This window comes from Engraulis encrasicolus, chromosome 20 (genome assembly GCF_034702125.1).
Source record: "Engraulis encrasicolus isolate BLACKSEA-1 chromosome 20, IST_EnEncr_1.0, whole genome shotgun sequence".
NCBI lineage: Eukaryota > Metazoa > Chordata > Actinopteri > Clupeiformes > Engraulidae > Engraulis > Engraulis encrasicolus.
This window is the reverse complement of record NC_085876.1, coordinates 52137418-52157417: the sequence shown is the minus strand read 5'-3', so window position 1 is coordinate 52157417 and position 20000 is coordinate 52137418. Positions and strand designations below refer to the sequence as shown.

At 46.0% G+C, this 20000-nt stretch overlaps 2 protein-coding genes and 2 long non-coding RNA genes across 4 annotated transcripts in view; 3 read left to right on the top strand and 1 right to left on the bottom strand.

Moving 5' to 3' along the window:
• LOC134435964 (glycoprotein endo-alpha-1,2-mannosidase-like protein) overlaps window positions 1-427 on the bottom strand; it is a 7863-nt gene extending 7436 nt beyond the window's left edge. The window contains exon 1 of the mRNA XM_063184997.1: window positions 1-427. This exon is cut by the window's left edge and continues 409 nt beyond it. Coding sequence (XP_063041067.1) covers window positions 1-327 — 327 coding nt within the window. The 5' untranslated portion in view covers window positions 328-427.
• A 4053-nt stretch (window positions 428-4480) lies between these two features.
• On the top strand, window positions 4481-5804 carry LOC134435963 (uncharacterized). The gene is made up of 4 exons (XR_010032148.1): window positions 4481-4638; window positions 4717-4796; window positions 4886-4961; window positions 5052-5804. It is a non-coding gene; the product is annotated as an uncharacterized LOC134435963 (long non-coding RNA).
• Window positions 5805-7038: 1234 nt separating this feature from the next.
• Window positions 7039-8653, top strand: LOC134435962 (uncharacterized). The gene is made up of 4 exons (XR_010032147.1): window positions 7039-7976; window positions 8055-8134; window positions 8224-8299; window positions 8387-8653. It is a non-coding gene; the product is annotated as an uncharacterized LOC134435962 (long non-coding RNA).
• A 6008-nt stretch (window positions 8654-14661) lies between these two features.
• Window positions 14662-20000, top strand: part of pdik1l (PDLIM1 interacting kinase 1 like) — a 19671-nt gene continuing 14332 nt past the window's right edge. The window contains exons 1-2 of the mRNA XM_063186098.1: window positions 14662-15093; window positions 18899-19144. Coding sequence (XP_063042168.1) covers window positions 15052-15093; window positions 18899-19144 — 288 coding nt within the window. The 5' untranslated portion in view covers window positions 14662-15051. The remainder of the gene's footprint in view (window positions 15094-18898; window positions 19145-20000) is intronic.

Sequence of the window (20000 nt, the reverse complement as noted above, 5' to 3'; positions counted from 1 at the left end):
CCGCCTCTCAGCCGCCCTCTTCTCTCCCCCCGCCGCCATGAACGGCATCATCATCAAGTCCACGCCGCCGGGAGCGGAGAGGTCGGAGGAGGAGAAGCCGTCGCTTGGCGTCAGCGCCCGGAGCCCCATCATAGTGCCGAAGATGAAGAGCGTGAACAGGAAGAGCGCGAGACAGGCTCTCTTACGCAGCCGCAGCCTGGACATGGTTAACGACGTCGGCGAGCCGCAGAAGTAGTTCACGGTGCAAACCACCGAGCAGCCGTGCTGCTTCATGGTGGAGGTGCGCGCGTGGTAAAAACGCTTCCTCCTCGTGATGTCGCTTTGCATTTCTGCTCCGTTTTTTTCCTTCTCCCGTCGCCTGATTATTCCAGAACCGTCATAAACATCTTTACAGCCCACACACACAGTGCGAGTGGCGAGCTATGTATTGATAGTGCAGGGCGACTGCTGCAATCCTGTAAGGTATAGGTCGCCTGCTGCAGCCGCATCAACCCAAATCCATGATAATGTGACAACTTGTCATAAGCAGCAACACGACTTCATGTTTCTCGAAATCGAAGTTCTACAAGAATAGTCGTTCTAGGCTACTACAAGTTGCTCCATGTAAATAGCCACTCCGACGCAGTAGGCTAGCAGCTGAAATCCAATCCAGGTTATTGCGCTAGAATATCCTCCATAATATCCTCCACATTACTGTCAGTTTCTCCGAAGCTAATTTCTCACCCTCGCGTAGGGAGCTACTTTATCTACATCGCCTCATGTTGATGATCATGTCTGATCCTCCATCATTGTCCTGTTCGATGTTATTTTCCCCCTCGTTCTGTCTCGCTACTCATCTCGTGCGCAGCAGAGCTGGAGGGCATGGGCGACGTAACATCCCTCCGTTCCTCCGTCCGTTTCGCGAGACTGGTCCCTTTACCCGATGCGGTGTTCTTCTAGTAGCGATGCCCACACATTTAGTGTGGCCCAGAAATACTTATTTCATCACATGGGTTCCATCCTCGAGATTCGTCACCGCTGTGTGTGTGCGTCTCCTCCTCTCCTCTGCATCCGTGTGGTCCTCGCGCCTGTGATGGACACCGCGGCACCCATAGTCTCCGCGAGCCGTCCCCCAATCTGCGAGCTGCGACTTTCTCTGAGGAGAAACGCGCTTAACCAATTAAATACGCCGAAACAGTCAGGCGGCACGGAGTGGAGTGGGCGCTCCGGTGCAGCATCTCTCTCTCTCTCTCTCTCTCTCTCTCTCTCTCTCTCTCTCTCTCTCTCTCTCTCTCTCTCTCTGTGTGTGTGTGTGTGTGTGTGTGTGTGTGTGTGTGTGTGTGTGTGTGTGTGTGTGTGTGTGTGTGTGTGTGTGTGTGTGTGTGTGTGCGCGCGCGCGCGCATTTGGATTGCGCTCAGACCTCGTGATGAATCGCACCAGTCCCACGCAAAAAGCCTCTCCGCTGGATCCTCGTATCTGGTGCAGAGCTCGAGCGGCCGTCATCGCGAGCAGGGGAGGGGGACTCATTTTGCTGCTGCGAAATAGCTGCAATTCAGTTCAGTTGACTGTGAGAAAGGGGTCATGATGACATGAGCGGTGGAGCCAAACGGCGATTACATAATAGCGCCACCACAGCTCTCCAACTGTATTTGTGAGTCTCATCCAAACATAACACGAATTTCTTTAAGCAGGTCAGAGTATCCGCTCTCTATGATAAGTGTGTGTGTGTGTGTGTGTGTGTGTGTGTGTGTGTGTGTGTGTGTGTGTGTGTGTGTGTGTGTGTGTGTGTGTGTGTGTGTGTGTGTGTGTGTGTGTGACAGGCAACAATAAAAAACGTACAATTTTTAGAATCGCACACCTCCTTTTGCCAGGTGCGTAGAGTGGAACCACTGGGTCACCAACGAGACACAGAAGCTCACACTGTTCATTTGCCAAAAACGGAGGCGTCTTAATGTCAACAATTAAAAAAAAACAACAACAGGCCTACATTGTTTTAAGCTGGATTTCCCCTCTCCGTCTCCTCTAGGTTTTTACGCAATAGCCTTATCTGAGCAAGAATGGTGACTGACGTATCTGTCGAAACAGTAATCGTTTGCTCCATGCTTAATAATAATAATGCATTTTATTTGAAAGCACATTTCAAAACTCTCAAGGACACTGTACAGAGAGAAACAAAAATAAAACAAGACACATAAACAGAATTTTAAACAAAAATAAATAAATGAATACAATTTTTTTAAATATGAAATAAAATAAAATAAAATAAAATAAAACAGAGTTTAAGAATCATAAAGAATAGGCTATTTGAAACAGATGGGTTTTTAGCCTGGATTTGAAAAGGGGCAGAGAGTCAATATTGCGGATGTCAGGGGGAAGGGCATTCCACAGCTGAGGAGCAGAGTAGCTAAAAGCTCTATTCCCCATGGAATTAAGACGGGCAGAGGGGACAGAGAGGAGAATGGAGGAAGAGGAACGGAGGGGGCGGGAGGGAACAGCAATGTGAATAAGATTAGAAAGATAAGGGGGGGGCAAGATTGTGGATAGCCTTGAAGGTGTGGAGAAGTATTTTAAAATGAATTCTATATTTGATAGGGAGCCAGTGGAGATGTTGGAGTGCAGGGGTAATATGGTGACAGGAAGGGGTTTTTGTAATGATGCGGGCAGCTGAGTTCTGGACCAGTTGGAGCTTGTGGAGAGATTTTTGAGGGAGACCAAAGAGGAGAGAATTACAGTAATCAATGCTGGAGGTAACAAGACTGTGTACAAGAATGTCATTCCTTAAGTCATTCCAAAACCCAAAAGTAGCCCCAAAAGAGGACTCACCAGTGGCGTCACCAAGCGGTTGCAAATACCGGACCACTTACCACAAATTACTTTTGAAATCACTTTTGGCTGAAAAATAGCGACTACAAAAACAACAGTCATATCTTCAATCACAGATCAAATTCAGATTTGGGGGAGGGATAATCAAATGCCTCTAGTTAGCCAGTGGACGGTCATTATTCTCACTGTAGGCCTATGTCATTGCAAGTTTCAGATTTTCCTCCCTGAAAGCTGTTGCCTGATCGTGCCACTAGAGGGAGCTATATGGCCTTAGAAGTGTCAGAGCCTCTCTTTATAAACGGCCCTGAAGTGTCATGTGGGGACTGCAGCCATTTCTCTGCTTAGAAGAGCATGCTGAAACTAGAACTGCACTCAGAGACGGATTTGCGTGAAAATTGCATTTTTCATACATGAAAAGGAGGATCTTCTCCATGATCAGCCATTTTGAAGTTCCAGAAATATACATTTTTAGCTGCAAAAATTACTGTATTTGGGCCATACTAGACAATAGGCCTATTAGTTTATTACTAAGTAAACTTTCATGAAAAGATCAAATTTGGCAATAGGCAGTCCAGTTTCAATGTGCAGCATAGTGGCAGTACCTACTTTGGCCACCATCCTGCACAGTGCACCTTTAAGAACATGATGAGATCTAAGAATTACAACACACGAGGGAACCTAAACATTCTCTGAAGAACGCCAAAGGTTCTCTGAAGAACCTTAAAGTTCTGGGAAGACCTACACTGAAAGTGAAAGCCCAACTGGGACACACCAATTCCCATTGTCATTGTGTGACACAGCACACTGCACACAACGAAAGTGCATTCATGCCTCATCCCCCATGGCGCCCAAAGCCCCCCACACTTGGGCCTACATTACCCACGGGGACCCGGGTTCGAACAGAGTTGCATAAAGTAGAAGTACTGTACAAATGTACTTACAACACTAGTAGAAGTACTGTACAAATGTAATTACAACACTAGTAGAAGTACTGTACAAATGTACTTACAACACTAGTAGAAGTACTGTACAAATGTACTTACAACACTAGTTGTATGATATCACTTAGTTACAGCTATGTAATATAACACCACTGGTGTTGAAATGATATTTGTTAGAGTACTTCTACTACTTCTTGATGCAACTCTGCTCTTGTCACCTCTCCTCATGCATTGGACATGTCACTCTCAGAGATAAACACACACAATACGCAAACATGCTCACATGCTCACACAGACACAGCACACACACATAGCTTCCATCGCATAGGGCTGTCATGGGTGAGCGGTTAGGGCGTCAGACTTGTAGCCCAAAGGTTGCCGGTGTAACGGATGCTAACTAGCAGAGTTGGCGTGGAACGTTGGTAAACCTCCCTCTGATAGCCTCATACAGTCTCGTGCCGTTGGGCCGAGAGACTAGTCTCTTGGCCCAGCGGTATCGTACTGTGTCTCCCATTGCCGAACCGTTGTAGTTGACGAGGATGCAGGTTCGTCTTCTGACCCGCCAGGTTGGTGGGGCGAGTAATCAACTGGTGCTCTCCCCCTTCCTCCTCCATGACGGAGGTACCCTGAGCATGGTACCATTACACCCTACTGCTCCCTTTCGGGCGCCATTGAGGGTGAAGAAGCATAAATGCAATTCCGTTGTGTGTGTAGCAGGTTGGCCCTGCCATCACGTTAGTGTGTGTGATTGACAGCTGCTGATTGACAGCAGTGGGCGGGCATAATCTATTTATATGAATGGACCCTTGCTTCCTGTCTCGTTTCCGCCACACATTGTTTTGGCGTGAGCCTGGGCTGCGTTTGTTGCCGAGGGGCCGCAGATGAACCGTGAGGGTAAGCATTTGGTCTTTAGCATTTACTTGCAATTGCGGCTGTGATTTGGAAATTATAGCGCCATTTCCCCTCTTGCAGTGCGGCGTTCACTCAGCACTTGTGATCGCTTGGGAGCGCACTGATAAACTCCAAGGAGCTAGGAGCTGTGTGGACACTGGGTGAGTTGTGCTTCCATTCCTGCGATTAGATATGCTCCCTCTCATTATTGCGGCGCCCTAATGTGAACTGTTTTGATGCTTGTAATTAGTTGGCCTGCTCGTGGAGGTAGTTGGTGTGGCGTGGTGATCCTCGAAAGCGTTGTGCTGGTGACTCGCGTGTCTGAGGTGCGTATACTACCTGTCTACCCCCCCCCCCCTTCTGTCTACTTTCTATCTCCCATAACCCTTACTGATGGTAACTTTTTATAATTGTAGCCTTCATCCGCGGCCCCTCCGGCACGAACCAACCAGTGTGTCTGTGCCTACGGGTCTGTCGGCTGCTGTTTCGCCTGGGACAATTTGGGTTTGAGTCTCCCCTTGCTTTGCACCTGCAGCGCTGTGGCTTGGCCGTGCTTCGCTGGGTACGGGGAGGAATTGCGCTTGTAGCCACGCTTGCCCCTTCACCTCGCTTTGCCTGCACGGAGCGTGCATGTCTGTCATAACTGTCCGAGGGTGCGCGGTTTCAGTGGCTCCGCCTGCTTTTAACCCCTTTTTTGTGCTGTGCGTTATTTATTTTCATTTTATTTATTTCTGCATGTTTATTGTGTGTCTTTATTTTCGTTTGCTGTGCTACTGCATGCTGCTTACTCTGCTAGGTTTGCTGCTTTGCATGACTCTTTAACTGCTTGTGTGCCAGTGTAGCTATACCCTGCTATTCAGGGCTGTATAGGTGTGCAGTGCTTCATTTGTTTATTTATGTTTCTTTTCAGTTTACTTATTTGTGTGTTTCTGTGCTTTTGATTAATTTACTACTTTTGCATTGTATGTGTTTGTTTGGGGTTAATGTGGGATTGGGGAAAATTATGACTGCCAGCCTCTCCAGCAGTTCGGAGTGTGTCAAGGGCGTGTGAGTGCGATGTGAGAGTGACGGTAACGTGTATTGTTTTATAGTGTGGTGGAACATGGTATATAGTGCATCGACAGCCTGGTGGTAGAAGGAAGTTCCTGCGTGTGCACACGATGTAAGATAAGTAGTACTGCAGATCCATATAGGTTAGTGATCTCAGTGGTGCCCCAGGCTGTTCGTCTCTCTCTCTCTCTCTCTCTCTCTCTCTCTCTCGTTCCACCCACTATTGTGCCTTGTGCTCATAAAGAGCTTGCTATTTTGCACATTTTATTTATGATTCATGTTTGTACAACAATAAAAGAGAAATATATTTGGGATCCCGTCTCTGTCCAGTGTATTACGAACTTGTGCAAACTTAAGGTTTAGATTGTTCCTAGTGGTAGACTTGCTCTGCCCCTAGGTGGCGTAGTCGCTACAAACTTAGCCCCTCCCCCATGCTACATTTGGCGTTGGATTCGGCAGGATTTACACATACTTATTACAGAGACGTGGGTCCCAAATTTGTTGTTGTACTCTGTGTTTGTGAAGTGAAAGTGCAAAATTGTTTTTATTTTTTTACTTTCAGGGTACCTGTGATGGTGGGTTGTGTGGGTTTGCCCTGTTTCTTTTTCGTTGTCTCTTTGGTTTAGGTTTTTTTTTGTTTTGTTTGGGTGTTTTTAATAGGCGAAGCAGCAGCCGGTGGACGGTCGTCAAGAAGGTAGGCATTGACATTTAGGACGGGTGTCCTTTGAATTTTTTAGCAGTAACTGCGAGAGCTGATTACCCCTGTTACGAATTGACAATGAGCACCTTTTGCGGCCTACAAATACTGCAGGGGTTGAGGGGTTCTGTAATGTATCGGTTTGGATAGCGGCAGTTAGTCTGCCGGGTCTCCTTGTTGTCTTGCTTTGCCACTGGGTCCCCTCTGTACCAGAGGTTGGGTCCACTGGCCTTGCGTTATTTGGATAGCGGCAGTTGGACTGCCGGGTCTCCATGTGTCACTGTAACTGGGTCCCCTCTGCACCGGAGGCTGGGTCCATTGATATTGTACTATTTGGATAGCGGCGGTTGGACTGCCAGGTCCCCATCTCTTGCTTTGTCACTGGGTCCCCTCTGTACCAGAGGCTGGGTCAGCTGGCCTTGCGTCATTTGGATGGTGGTAGTTGGACCGCTGGGTCTCCTTTGGTTGGATAGCGGCAGTTGGACTGCCGGGTCTCCATGTCTCACTGTAACAGGGTCCCCTCTGTATCAGAGGTTGGGTCCTCTGGCCTTGCGTTATTTGGATAGCGGTAGTTGGACTGCCGGGTCTCCTTTGGTTGGATAGCGGCAGTTAGTCTGCCGGGGTCTCCATGTCTCACTGTAACAGGGTCCCCTCTGTATCAGAGGTTGGGTCCTCTGGCCTTGCGTTATTTGGATAGCGGTAGTTGGACTGCCGGGTCTCCTTTGGTTGGATAGCGGTAGTTAGTCTGCCGGGTCTCCTTGTCGTTTAGCTTGGTCACTGGGTCTCCTCTGTCGCAGTGGTTGGTTCCACTGACCTTGTATTGTGTGGATAGCGGCAGTTAGTCTGCCGGGTCTCCTTGTTGTCTTGCTTTGCCACTGGGTCCCCTCTGTACCAGAGGCTGGGTCCACTGGCCTTGCGTTATTTGGATAGCGGCAGTTGGACTGCCGGGTCTCCATGTCTCACTGTAACAGGGTCCCCTCTGTATCAGAGGTTGGGTCCTCTGGCCTTGCGTTATTTGGATAGCGGTAGTTGGACTGCCGGGTCTCCTTTGGTTGGATAGCGGTAGTTAGTCTGCCGGGTCTCCTTGTCGTTTAGCTTGGTCACTGGGTCTCCTCTGTCGCAGTGGTTGGTTCCACTGACCTTGTATTGTGTGGATAGCGGCAGTTAGTCTGCCGGGTCTCCTTGTTGTCTTGCTTTGCCACTGGGTCCCCTCTGTACCAGAGGCTGGGTCCACTGGCCTTGCGTTATTTGGATAGCGGCAGTTGGACTGCCGGGTCTCCATGTGTCACTGTAACTGGGTCCCCTCTGTACCGGAGGCTGGTCCCCCGAGAGTCCTTGTCATATAGGCTCCCCCCCCCTGAGCGAGTTGGGTTGTCGTCGGGGCGCCGACACAAAAAGTAGGGGTGGATTGTAGCAGGTTGGCCCTGCCATCACGTTAGTGTGTGTGATTGACAGCTGCTGATTGACAGCAGTGGGCGGGCATAATCTATTTATATGAATGGACCCTTGCTTCCTGTCTCGTTTCCGCCACACATTGTTTTGGCGTGAGCCTGGGCTGCGTTTGTTGCCGAGGGGCCGCAGATGAACCGTGAGGGTAAGCATTTGGTCTTTAGCATTTACTTGCAATTGCGGCTGTGATTTGGAAATTATAGCGCCATTTCCCCTCTTGCAGTGCGGCGTTCACTCAGCACTTGTGATCGCTTGGGAGCGCACTGATAAACTCCAAGGAGCTAGGAGCTGTGTGGACACTGGGTGAGTTGTGCTTCCATTCCTGCGATTAGATATGCTCCCTCTCATTATTGCGGCGCCCTAATGTGAACTGTTTTGATGCTTGTAATTAGTTGGCCTGCTCGTGGAGGTAGTTGGTGTGGCGTGGTGATCCTCGAAAGCGTTGTGCTGGTGACTCGCGTGTCTGAGGTGCGTATACTACCTGTCTGCCCCCCCCCTTCTGTCTACTTTCTATCTTCCATAACCCTTACTGATGGTAACTTTTTATAATTGTAGCCTTCATCCGCGGCCCCTCCGGCACGAACCAACCAGTGTGTCTGTGCCTACGGGTCTGTCGGCTGCTGTTTCGCCTGGGACAATTTGGGTTTGAGTCTCCCCTTGCTTTGCACCTGCAGCGCTGTGGCTTGGCCGTGCTTCGCTGGGTACGGGGAGGAATTGCGCTTGTAGCCACGCTTGCCCCTTCACCTCGCTTTGCCTGCACGGAGCGTGCATGTCTGTCATAACTGTCCGAGGGTGCGCGGTTTCAGTGGCTCCGCCTGCTTTTAACCCCTTTTGTGCTGTGCGTTATTTATTTTCATTTTATTTATTTCTGCATGTTTATTGTGTGTCTTTATTTTCGTTTGCTGTGCTACTGCATGCTGCTTACTCTGCTAGGTTTGCTGCTTTGCATGACTCTTTAACTGCTTGTGTGCCAGTGTAGCTATAACCTGCTATTCAGGGCTTTATATGTGTGCAGTGCTTCTTTTGTTTATTTATGTTTCTTTTCAGTTTACTTATTTGTGTGTTTCTGTGCTTTTGATTAATTTACTACTTTTGCATTGTATGTGTTTGTTTGGGGTTAATGTGGGATTGGGGAAAATTATGACTGCCAGCCTCTCCAGCAGTTCGGAGTGTGTCAAGGGCGTGTGAGTGCGATGTGAGAGTGACGGTAACGTGTATTGTTTTATAGTGTGGTGGAACATGGTATATAGTGCATCGACAGCCTGGTGGTAGAAGGAAGTTCCTGCGTGTGCACACGATGTAAGATAAGTAGTACTGCAGATCCCTATAGGTTAGTGATCTCAGTGGTGCCCCACGCTGTTTCTCTCTCTCTCTCGTTCCACCCACTATTGTGCCTTGTGCTCATAAAGAGCTTGCCATTTTGCACATTTTATTTATGATTCATGTTTGTACAACAATAAAAGAGAAATATATTTGGGATCCCGTCTCTGTCCAGTGTATTACGAACTTGTGCAAACTTAAGGTTTAGATTGTTCCTAGTGGTAGACTTGCTCTGCCCCTAGGTGGCGTAGTAGCTACAAACTTAGCTCCTCCCCCATGCTACATGTGCAATGTGCAGTGAACACGTGTGCTGTGGAGTGCTGTGTCACAATGACAATGGGAGTTGGAGTTGGAGTCCCAATTGGGCTTTCACTTATAATAATAATAATGTATTGTTTAAAGTGCAGTATCACCATAGAACACTGTAAAACAAAAATAAAATAAAAATAAAATAATGAAATAATTCTAAAAGATAATACAAGAAAATGATGAGTAAAAAATAATAAAATAAAATAATAATAATATAATAATAAAATTATAATAATAAAATAAAATTGATGTGGAAATAATCAAAAGGTAGGCCATGGTGATTTAAACAAGCTTAATACTGAAAAAGTATAGGTGGAAAAAATAAGATAAAAATAATAATAATAGAAATAGGAACCTAAGACAAAAGAAAAAAATATTAACAAAAGACCAATGCATTTCAGAGCCTATCAAAATGCGATGAAAACAAAAATGTTTTTAATCTGGATTTAAAGATCCACTTCACTTTAAATGGACTAATATTCATGTAGGGCCCTTTAAGAGATTGTACCAATATAGCCAAACCCATAGGGGTGTGTCAATGTGGTTGTGTGTGGTCCCACAAAAAGATAGGCCTAGGCCTACGTTGTGTCAATGCGGTTGTATGGTCTTAGAAATATATCTAGGCCTACGCCGTATAGGCCTAACATTTAATATGACATAATTATTGAAGATATCACATTAGCTTGCATTGTTTGTGTTTAGGTTTGTTAAAACATTTAGGCTAGGCCTACTGCCAATTGTGTGACACAAGAGGGGAGTCATATGCAGCAGAGTAGATTCATTTGCATTAAATTAGGCCAACTGTAATATATATATATATATATATAAACACTTTCCCTCGCTCTCTCTTTTATAATTATTTATTTTTCTAATTTAATTTTGGGTCAGAGATGGTTCCTAGAGACCTCGAATAGGTGACAGGTCCTTCTAGAACTAGTTCTAGGCCTACACCCCCTACCCCAGCCAGGAGTGAGGGGAACCCAGCGCGTGCACCGAATTCGAAAGTGTGTGCGCGACCAGTGTGTGCGTTATCTCTCCAACCAGGCTGGCCGCTCGCGGACTTGCCCTCATTGGGAGAGGCTTTTACATGACACCCGTTGTCACTGACGGAAGAGTGGGAAGGAGCTCAGCTCAGTTCACGGGGGAAAAATCGACACGACTGCTGAGCTGAACCATCATTTACCACCATGCCATTTATCGATGCCAGTGTCTCACCGGACAGACCAAGTAGACAGCTAATGCATTATTGCATTTGAAGACACCCCAAAAACTGAAGAGAGGGGGCAGTGTTTCCCAATTTGGGGAGGGGACAACAACACACCTCGCCTGTCGCTTCGCTTCTGTGTGTTGTTTTCCGTGAGAGCCAGCCAGCAGCGTGAGCACGCCGTGCAGGGGTGAAAGGGAAAATCTCTGATCAGATCCCGGAGAGGAGAAGAGGTCACCGAGCTCACGCACATAATTCACGGGCCGTCGCAGCGCGCGGTGCAAGCGTGTGGAACGGTAGTGTGGATAATGGCTGCCAGACTCGCAGGCACGTGCAGTGAATGAACACAAAGACTGCAGGAGAGACAACACAACGACGACAGGTATCCATTCACATCACCACTCTTTGTTCAGATACTTTTAAAAATGTGTTGGTTTCTTTGTGTCTGCGTGCGGATGTCCTGGCTGCGCAGGTGGAAGCTGACCAGGAAGATGATGTTAGCTCTTGGGCTGTCGGCTAACATTAGCTTTGGATACGACATGATTATTATTTTCAGTGATCTTTATTATATATCCTTGGCTCTTCCCAACAGATACCGATATCTATTTTGCTATGTCACTGTAGTTGTGTGTGTTTAAAGTGCTGACATAGTTCGTTTGGCTGATTCGTTCCGGCGGTCATGTTTTTTGTTGTTGATTAGCCTGTTAGCGAGACGTTGGCACTTGATCAGAATGCGTGCTAAGAATGTGTTAGCCAGATGTAGCAGCTAATTTCACAACAATAAAAGTCTGCGCAACGTCCTGAACCCTGGCGCAGGACCTGTCAGGCCTCCGACACAGTTACACATGTTGCATGTCCAGGTCTCCAAAACATGTCACACGCTGCAAATCGGCGGATTGCTACAGAACAGTGTGACTTGCGATTTTATTGTGAAAAGGAAACAGACGAGTTTATTTTAGTAACATTGATCTGTTTTTCTTCTTTTCGCCACATGCTTTGTCTGCTATTTTTTTTGGGAAGTAACGCCAACATTTTTCTAGGTTTTGCCTTTCCGTCGTCTTTGACAACACGTTTGTTTTGACTGTTCAGTCTGCCTTCCTGTTCTTCTCTTCCCTCGAGGCGAAGTTATTACCACGGCAGTTTTGTTCTCACGTGTACCCCTACTGCATATGTGTACGAAACTTATTTAAATTGTCAATGAATACTAGACTACCACCGCCTGGCTTGAATGGCTCAAAATGTGACATGTCTGGACATGCATAATTAAGACTCAAGACTGTCAATAAATATAAGCAACGCATGCGCAGGAGCCATCATGCCACTGCGAGACAGTCATTTCATGCAATCAGATACGAGTTCTAGACTAAACCCATCTTGTCAAACAACAGCTAGACTTATTTTTTGTCATACATTTTTTGTCATACTGTACACTTGCTAGTTCGCATAGGATTATGAATCGATTCTGATGGTCTGAGCTGATGTCAGGAGGACAGCTATTAGGCCTACTGCCTACTCAGCAGTGTAGTGTAGTCTACTTTTTTGAAGTGGGTATACAAAGCCCATTGGGAAACTCCAACTCCCATTGTCATTGTGACACAGCACTCCACAGCATACAAGTGAACACTCCACACAACGAAATTGCATTTATTCCTCTCCTGTGCAAGGGGGCAGCCCTCAATGGCGCCGCTAGGAAGCAGTGCGGAGGGACGGTACCATGCTCAGGGTACCTCAGTCATGGAGGAGGATGGGGGAGAGCACACTGGTTGATTACTCCCCCCACCAACCTGGCGGGTCGGGAGTCGAACCGAAGTCTGACGCCCTAACCGCTTACCCATGACTGCCTACTGTATATGTTTGTGCTATTCTACATAATGGATCAATTTTAAGTGGGTATACTGATATCCCTGACATTTTGAGGTGGGTATACTGCGTATACCGGCGTTCTACGTAGACTACACCACTGTGTACTGTACCTTTAAGGGCTTTGCCTTGTAGGGCTGGGCGATATGGAAAAAAATATATATCACGACGATATGGATTACTTTATATCACGATAACGATATATATCACGATATAAGCACAATTACATACGTTTTCAGTTCTCTTTATTTGCCCTTTATTTTTTCATGTCGTAAAACAACCTTTCTTTAAAATGGATCTTTTTATTCTTATTTTTACAGTTACATGAACTTATAGTGTGTATTTTGACATGAAATGTAATTAAATGATAGTAATTTTATCAATTTTATACAATTGAATATCACGATATAGGAGAAAGTTCACGATATACACTTTTATATCACGATAACAATATATATCGTCATATTGCCCAGCCCTATTGCCTTGTGACTACTTGCTGCGTCTATGCGCTAAGCGAAATGCATTACTGATTGAGAATACAAGTACAATAGTTCCAGTAGTGTGGCCTGGCCTGGTTAGCTCGTCTTGAAAGGGATGCACCGCTAGAACCTGTACAAGCTGTGAATGAATGGAAGACCAACTGGGAAACTCCAACTCCCACACACATCTGCACACTGCACACAACGAAATTGCATTTATGCCTCACATCTGATGGCACCCCAAGGGAGCAGTGCGGCAGGAATGTACTATGCTCAGGGTACCTCAGTCATGGAGGAAGATGGGGGTGAGCACCGGTTAATTACTCCCCCCACCAACCTGGTGGGTCGGGAGTTGAACTGGCAACCTTTGGGCTATAAGTCTGACGTCCTAACCGCTTACCCATGACTTCCCTACCCACCTGTGTTAAGTACCACCTCTGTAATTTAAAGTGCCATCTCTGTAGTTGGCATTGTGGGAAGGTGTCATCTCTGTAAAGTACCCACTCTGTTGGCATCTCTCTAGTTGGCATTGGGTGGGAAAGTGTGTCACCTCTGTAGTTGGCACCTCCATAGTTGGCATTGGGTGGGAACTGGGAAGGTGTGGCATCTCTGTAGTTGGCATCTGTAAGTGCCACCTCTGTAGTTGGCATGGGGTGGGAAGGTGTGTCAGGCAGCAGAATGGAAGAACCTGTTTAGTTTGAATTTATTTGGCTGGCAGGGCAGCAGTGTTTTCTTTGGTGTAGAGTGGATGCTATATTTAGTCAGTAGGGCTGGGAGTGGGACCGCTCTATTCTGTAGCCTGCAGTACATTGGTGTTAAGTTATGACTCGATACCAGCAACGTGCCAGTCACACAACTGTAAGCAAACTAAGGGCATGCTGTATTGTGTAACTTTTTGCAATTTAGTAGCTTAATAAACGTTTTAGTTGGCGTTACAATTTTTTTTTTTTTTAAATCCCCCACCTGCCACTGCCAAGGTGCGTAGGAGGTGGCCCATGGGTCACTCACAGAGGCAGACTTTCCATTAGGCAAAGCTAGGCAATTGCCTAGGGCCCTGACCAAATCAGAACTCCATAGGGGCCCCCACCTGTCACACAAGTCGTGGTAAACACAAAGTAGTAGGCCTGATCTTAATGTGTCACTTATGCAATCAAAAATATATATATATGAGATTAAACAATAAAATGGCGCCAAAACACAGCATTCTAAGGCCCTTATTTTGTGTACATGTTTCAAGAATTACTTTTTGGGGCCCCATGTTAATATTTCGCCTAGGGCCCCAAAATGGCTAGAATCGCCCCTGGTCATTCATCAGATATCTAAGGCGCAATGTGAAGAATGTGGCCAGAATGGGTACTGCAACTATGCTGCTCACTGGAACTGTGCTGCCTATTACCAAATTTGATCTTTTCATGAATGTTTACTAATAAATCCAAAGTACAGTAAGTTTTGCAGCTAAAATGGAAATTCTAAATGGCTGACCATGGAGAAGATCCCCCTTTTCATGTATGAAAATGTATGGGGTTCAGCAGCAGCCTGCATACTTGTAGGATCCTGAAGGATATTGAGATAAAATGAATAATGGCTAATGATGAATAATTTAATGATGATTAATTCCCCCTTTACCCCCCACCCCTCTGTACCCCCAACAGCAGCAACAACAGCAGCTCAGCAGTGGAGAAGGACGAGACGAAGGAGAGAAAGAAGTCTCGAATCGGCGGGTTGCTTCAGTGGCGTGGCGTGGAGTGGAGGGCCGAGGGCAGAGCGAAGAAGACGCAGCGAAGCCTTAACCCCCAATTCTACCAGCAGCATCAGCAGTGGAAACGGGGAATAGGAAATCTCGAATCGACCGGTTGGTTCAGTGGAGTGGAGGGCCGAGAGGGAGGAGGTGAAGAGAGGCCAAAGTCTTCCTGTGACGCCTGAGGAGGAGGAGGAGGAGGAGTAGGAGGTGAGGAAGAGGAGGAGGTGAAGAAGAGAGGCCAGAGCCTTCCTGTGGCGCCTGACGAGGAAGAGGAAGTGACGTCGAAGGCTTCCTGCGGCGCCTGAGGATGGTGAGCCGGAGCCAGCCCAAGTACTCGCTGGTGCAGGAGGTTGGTCGGTTTTTTTTATTACATCCCCATTAGATCCCATGTGGAAAGCAACTTGTCAAGCGCTCTCTCTTATTATTATTATATTATTATTATTAATGTCCAGGTGGGTTGGGGCAGCTATGCTATGGTGTACGAGAATATAAATATATTTATATAGTAGTTTATTATTATTATATAATTATATATATTATTATATACTTATATATAATAATAATTATTATTATAGTTGTTATAGTTATTATTATTATTATTAGAGATGCACCGGATCCAAGATCCGATTCCGGATCCAGGCAGGATAATAAGGTTTTTCACAGGATCCGGATCTGGTTCCAGGATCCAGGATCCGGTAGCCGAGGCTTTTCAGTCAAAATAGTTTGAGCCAACGTGATAAAAAGGGCCCACGTGTGTGAATAGGCTATGTGTTTCAACCCTTTCGTAGGATCCGGTATCCGGTTCCGGATCCGGCAGGATCTTAAGCAGTGCATCCGGTATCCGGCAGGATCCTAAAAATCTGGATCCGGTGCATCTCTAATTATTATTACCTCCGCCAGGAGGTTATGTGATCGCCTGGGTTTGTGTGTGTTCTGTGTTTGTTGTCTGTGTTTGTTGTCTGTGTTTGTTTGTTAGTTCGCTGCTATTCCACTGCCTGCCACAAGGTGCGCACGGTGAGCACTGATCAGAGGCGTGCCTGCGCGTGTCTCAGCAAGGAACAGGGAGAGACTCTCTCCTTCGCCGCCAGCTCCAACACCAAGTGCATTTCAACTAAAAAGTTGTTCATCTGCAGGCAGCCTTCATCCGCAGGCAGTAACCAGTCCTGTCAAATGAATTACCACCGCTACCAAAAATATTCAATTTGTTATGTGTGGCCTAGGCTATGTTACCATTGCTGGAACGAGAAGGACAGTGACCATCCCCGCAGATCGTTTAGGTTCACAATGCTGTCGAATTAATTACGTTGTCAAAAAACATGGAAGTGATTGTGTAAGTTCACAATGTTGTTGTGGACTGTGACTTACGTTCACAATCCTGTCGAATTAATTACGCTACCGTTGCCAAAATAATTTATGACTCTAGACCTACGTTCACAGTGCTGGTAAAATGCATTACACCCCCTTCGCTACATTTAAAGATAACCCCACGTTGTTTGCGAGATGGACAGGGATCAGAAAGCCCGACAGTAGGGTTGTGCCGATAGTCTATATCATCGTCCAATGGCGATGGACAGGCGGCATCGCGATGGAGGCAAACATCGTAATGCCACTCTTGCCAATCTTGTACTTGTGTATTTTTGAAGCCGCTGCTATAGTAATCATTACGGTACTTGACATCACATTACCGTAAAATCCGTAGTAGTAGCAGCGGTTTTCAAGACAAGTTGTGAACACAAGCCCCAAGCGGAGTGAATTAGGCCTATATAACTACGAAAAAAACACAATGGAATTAAAAAAAAAAAAAACTTGTGAACTAAGCCCAACTATTGTTTGCTGCAGATGTATGTAAGTAGGCCTAAGTGATATCGTTCATTTATTTCTGTGACCTAAGTTGTTGACTACAAAGGGGACTCTTTACTCATTACCTAGCTGGCTCCTCCGGAGTAACATGACGATAAGCAACACGTTCGGCAATTGCGACAGTTTAACATTTCATGTTTAACGGTTCACCTCAAAATGTTTAATCGCTATTCGCGGTGGAGATGTCTTGTGAAGCAGCCACTCAAGAGTGTACACTTCTGATAAGCCCACTGTCAATAAGGTGAGCAAGCGGTTCCATGTCCGCGGCGCCCACTCGTCTTCATGGCTTCACCGCCAGAACTACTTGTAGAACTATCCATTGATCAACTCCATTGATGAGGGGGAAAAAGTCTCGATATGACCTAAAACAAAACATTCCGTATTCTAGTGCTAGGAATTGACAAAGTCGGGGCTAAAATCCAAGGCCTCTCGAGAGGGCACACAATCACGCATGGGTTCTCATCTCTTTCCCATTTAGTTTTCTGGTGAGCGAGAGGGGCTAAAGTTATAGCCTACTAGCCTGTGCAAAAACGCAGCGCATATGTCGTCTTAAAATAGTTACACAGATAAATAACTCACAGATGTAACAAATTTATTGACAAGTCTCCCAAAAACGCCACGCAATGAACTGATGGTAAAGTAGCAAGCAGCTTGCAAGTGACACGGGAGGAGAGACGAGAAGGGCGAGGGGGAGGGGTCAGCGGGGGATCTCTGCATCTCAGCGACCATCTCACAAAGCAGCTGAGCAAGAACGCTGAGGAGGTTTAAAAAAAATTCCCCCAGAATGTAATAATAATATTAATATATTTCACTTACTCTTAAATTAAATAGAATTAAATAATAACTTAGCTGAAGATGAATAATAAAAATAAATACAAAATATATCATAATATTTTTTACAATTATTACCCCCCCCCCCAAGACGATGTCATCGTCCATCGCATCGTCTCACTGTAAACATCGTCAGCTGTCAATTAGGGGGACATCGCCCAAGCCTACCCGACAGTATGCATAATGGTCGAGCACCGGCATATATTCCACACGGGTGAGCCTGCGCCATTCTAAACAGTAAGGAACAGGGTGGGACTGTCTCCTTTGACGCCAGCTCCCACACGAGTGCTATAAACCTAAAAAGTTGCTCATCAGCGGGCAGCCTAGCCCTAGGCTACACCCTCATTGCAGTTAACAAACAATCATGTAAAATTAATTACCGCTGCCTGAAATAGGCCTATGTGTGAAGTGGAAGTGAATTGTTGCGAGATGGACAGTGACCACCGCAGATCATTTTGGTTGACAATGTCGAATTAATTGGGTACCATCGCCAAAAATATGGAATTTGTGGCTGTGTAAGTTCACAATGCTGGTCAAACACCCCCTTCACTAAATTTAAAACCAAGCCCAGTTGCGAGATAGAAACGGTGAATAGTGATTTGAGGAATGCGGGGAAGCAAATGTCGCTTCAACCGACAGCGCCAAGAATAACCAGTGGCCCATGAGAATGATGCATAGCCTATACCATCGTAGGCAAAAAAGGCCTTACCCTTCTGTAGTTGTTTCAGTTCTGTTGGTCAAAATCATTACATTCCCTTCATTAATTAGGCTACAGTTCTATCAGCGCGTGATCACAAGCTTTCAAAGCAGGTAGATTTTGCAAATGACTGAACTGACATGAGTGTGTCATTTTGAACGTTCTGACAGGAATATAGTCGGTCATATTGGCAAAGTGATTATTTTTGTCCATTATCTAATTATGCCATGCCCTGGCGGAGGTATGTGATCTCGGAGCACTTTTCTAGTTATTATTGTTATTATTATTGTTATTATTATCCAGGTGGGTTGGGGCAGCTATGCTATGGTGTACGAGAATATAAATATATTTATATAGTAGTTTATTATTATATATAATTATATATATTATTATATATAATTATAATTATTAATATTATTGTTATTGTTATTATTATTATTATTATTATTATTATTATTATTATTATTATTGTTATTATCCAGGTGGGTCGTGGCAGCTATGCTGTGGTGTACGAGGCGCGTGTCCACATTAATGTTATTATTATATTTATATGATAGTTATTAATCTTCTTCTTCTTCTTCTTCTTCTTCTTCTTCTTCTTCTTCTTCTTCTTCTTCTTCTTCTTCTTCTTCTTCTTCTTCTTCTTCTTCTTCTTCTTCTTCTTCTTCTTCTTCTTCTTCTTCTTCTTCTTCTTCTTCTTCTTCTTCTTCTTCTCCTCCTCCTCCTCCTCCTCCTCCTCCTCCTCCTCCTCCTCCTCCTCCTCCAGGTGGGTCGTGGCAGCTATGGCGTGGTGTACGAGGCGCGTGTCCACAGCACGGGCGCCCGCGTGGCCGTCAAGAAGATCCGCTGCCACTCTCCGGAGAACGTGGAGCTGGCGCTGCGGGAGTTCTGGGCGCTGAGCAGCATCCAGAGTCAACACCCGAACGTCATCCACCTGGAGGAGTGTGTACTGCAGAGGGACGGACTAGCACAACGCATGACACACGGATCCAGCTCACCACTATACCTGGAGGTACACACACACACACACACACACACACACACACACACACACACACACACACACACACACACACACACACACTTACATCCACCTGGAGGAGTGTGTACTGCAGCGGGACGGACTAGCACAACGCATGACACACGGATCCAGCTCACCACTATACCTGGAGGTACACACACACACACACACACACACACACACACACACACACACACACACACACACACACACACACACACTTACATACACCTGGAGGAGTGTGTACTGCAGAGGGACGGACTAGCACAACGCATGACACACGGATCCAGCTCACCACTATACCTGGAGGTGAGGAGAGAGAGAGGGGTGTGTGTGTGTGTGTGTGTGTGTGTGTGTGTGTGTGTGTGTGTGTGTGTGTGTGTGTGTGTATTCCACCTGGAGGAGTGTGTACTACAGAGAGATGTACTGGCGTGTCGTGGGAAACACTTTTCATTTGAAAACATCGCTTTACATATACCGTATTCAGATTCGTATCCACTACTGGCATTTCGTGATGAAAAACAGTCTCACAGCTAGTTTATTTGGACAGCATTTTTTCACAACGGTGTAGTTTTTCATGCCACAAGCACATCGCAAACGACGTCATCCTACCTTGTGTCCTTTTAACTTTAGAATGAAAGCAACAACAAATTCGATTGAAAGCAGTTTGACTCTGGCCAAAATTAGGTCATTTTTGGGTTAACTGGTGAAATTAATTTCCTGTTACCATGCACACTGTAGAAGTTAACACAGCCAACAAGCTTACATGCGAGTCCAGACTTTCACACTCACACACACACACACACACAGCCAATAAACATGTGAGTCCAGACTTTCACACACACAC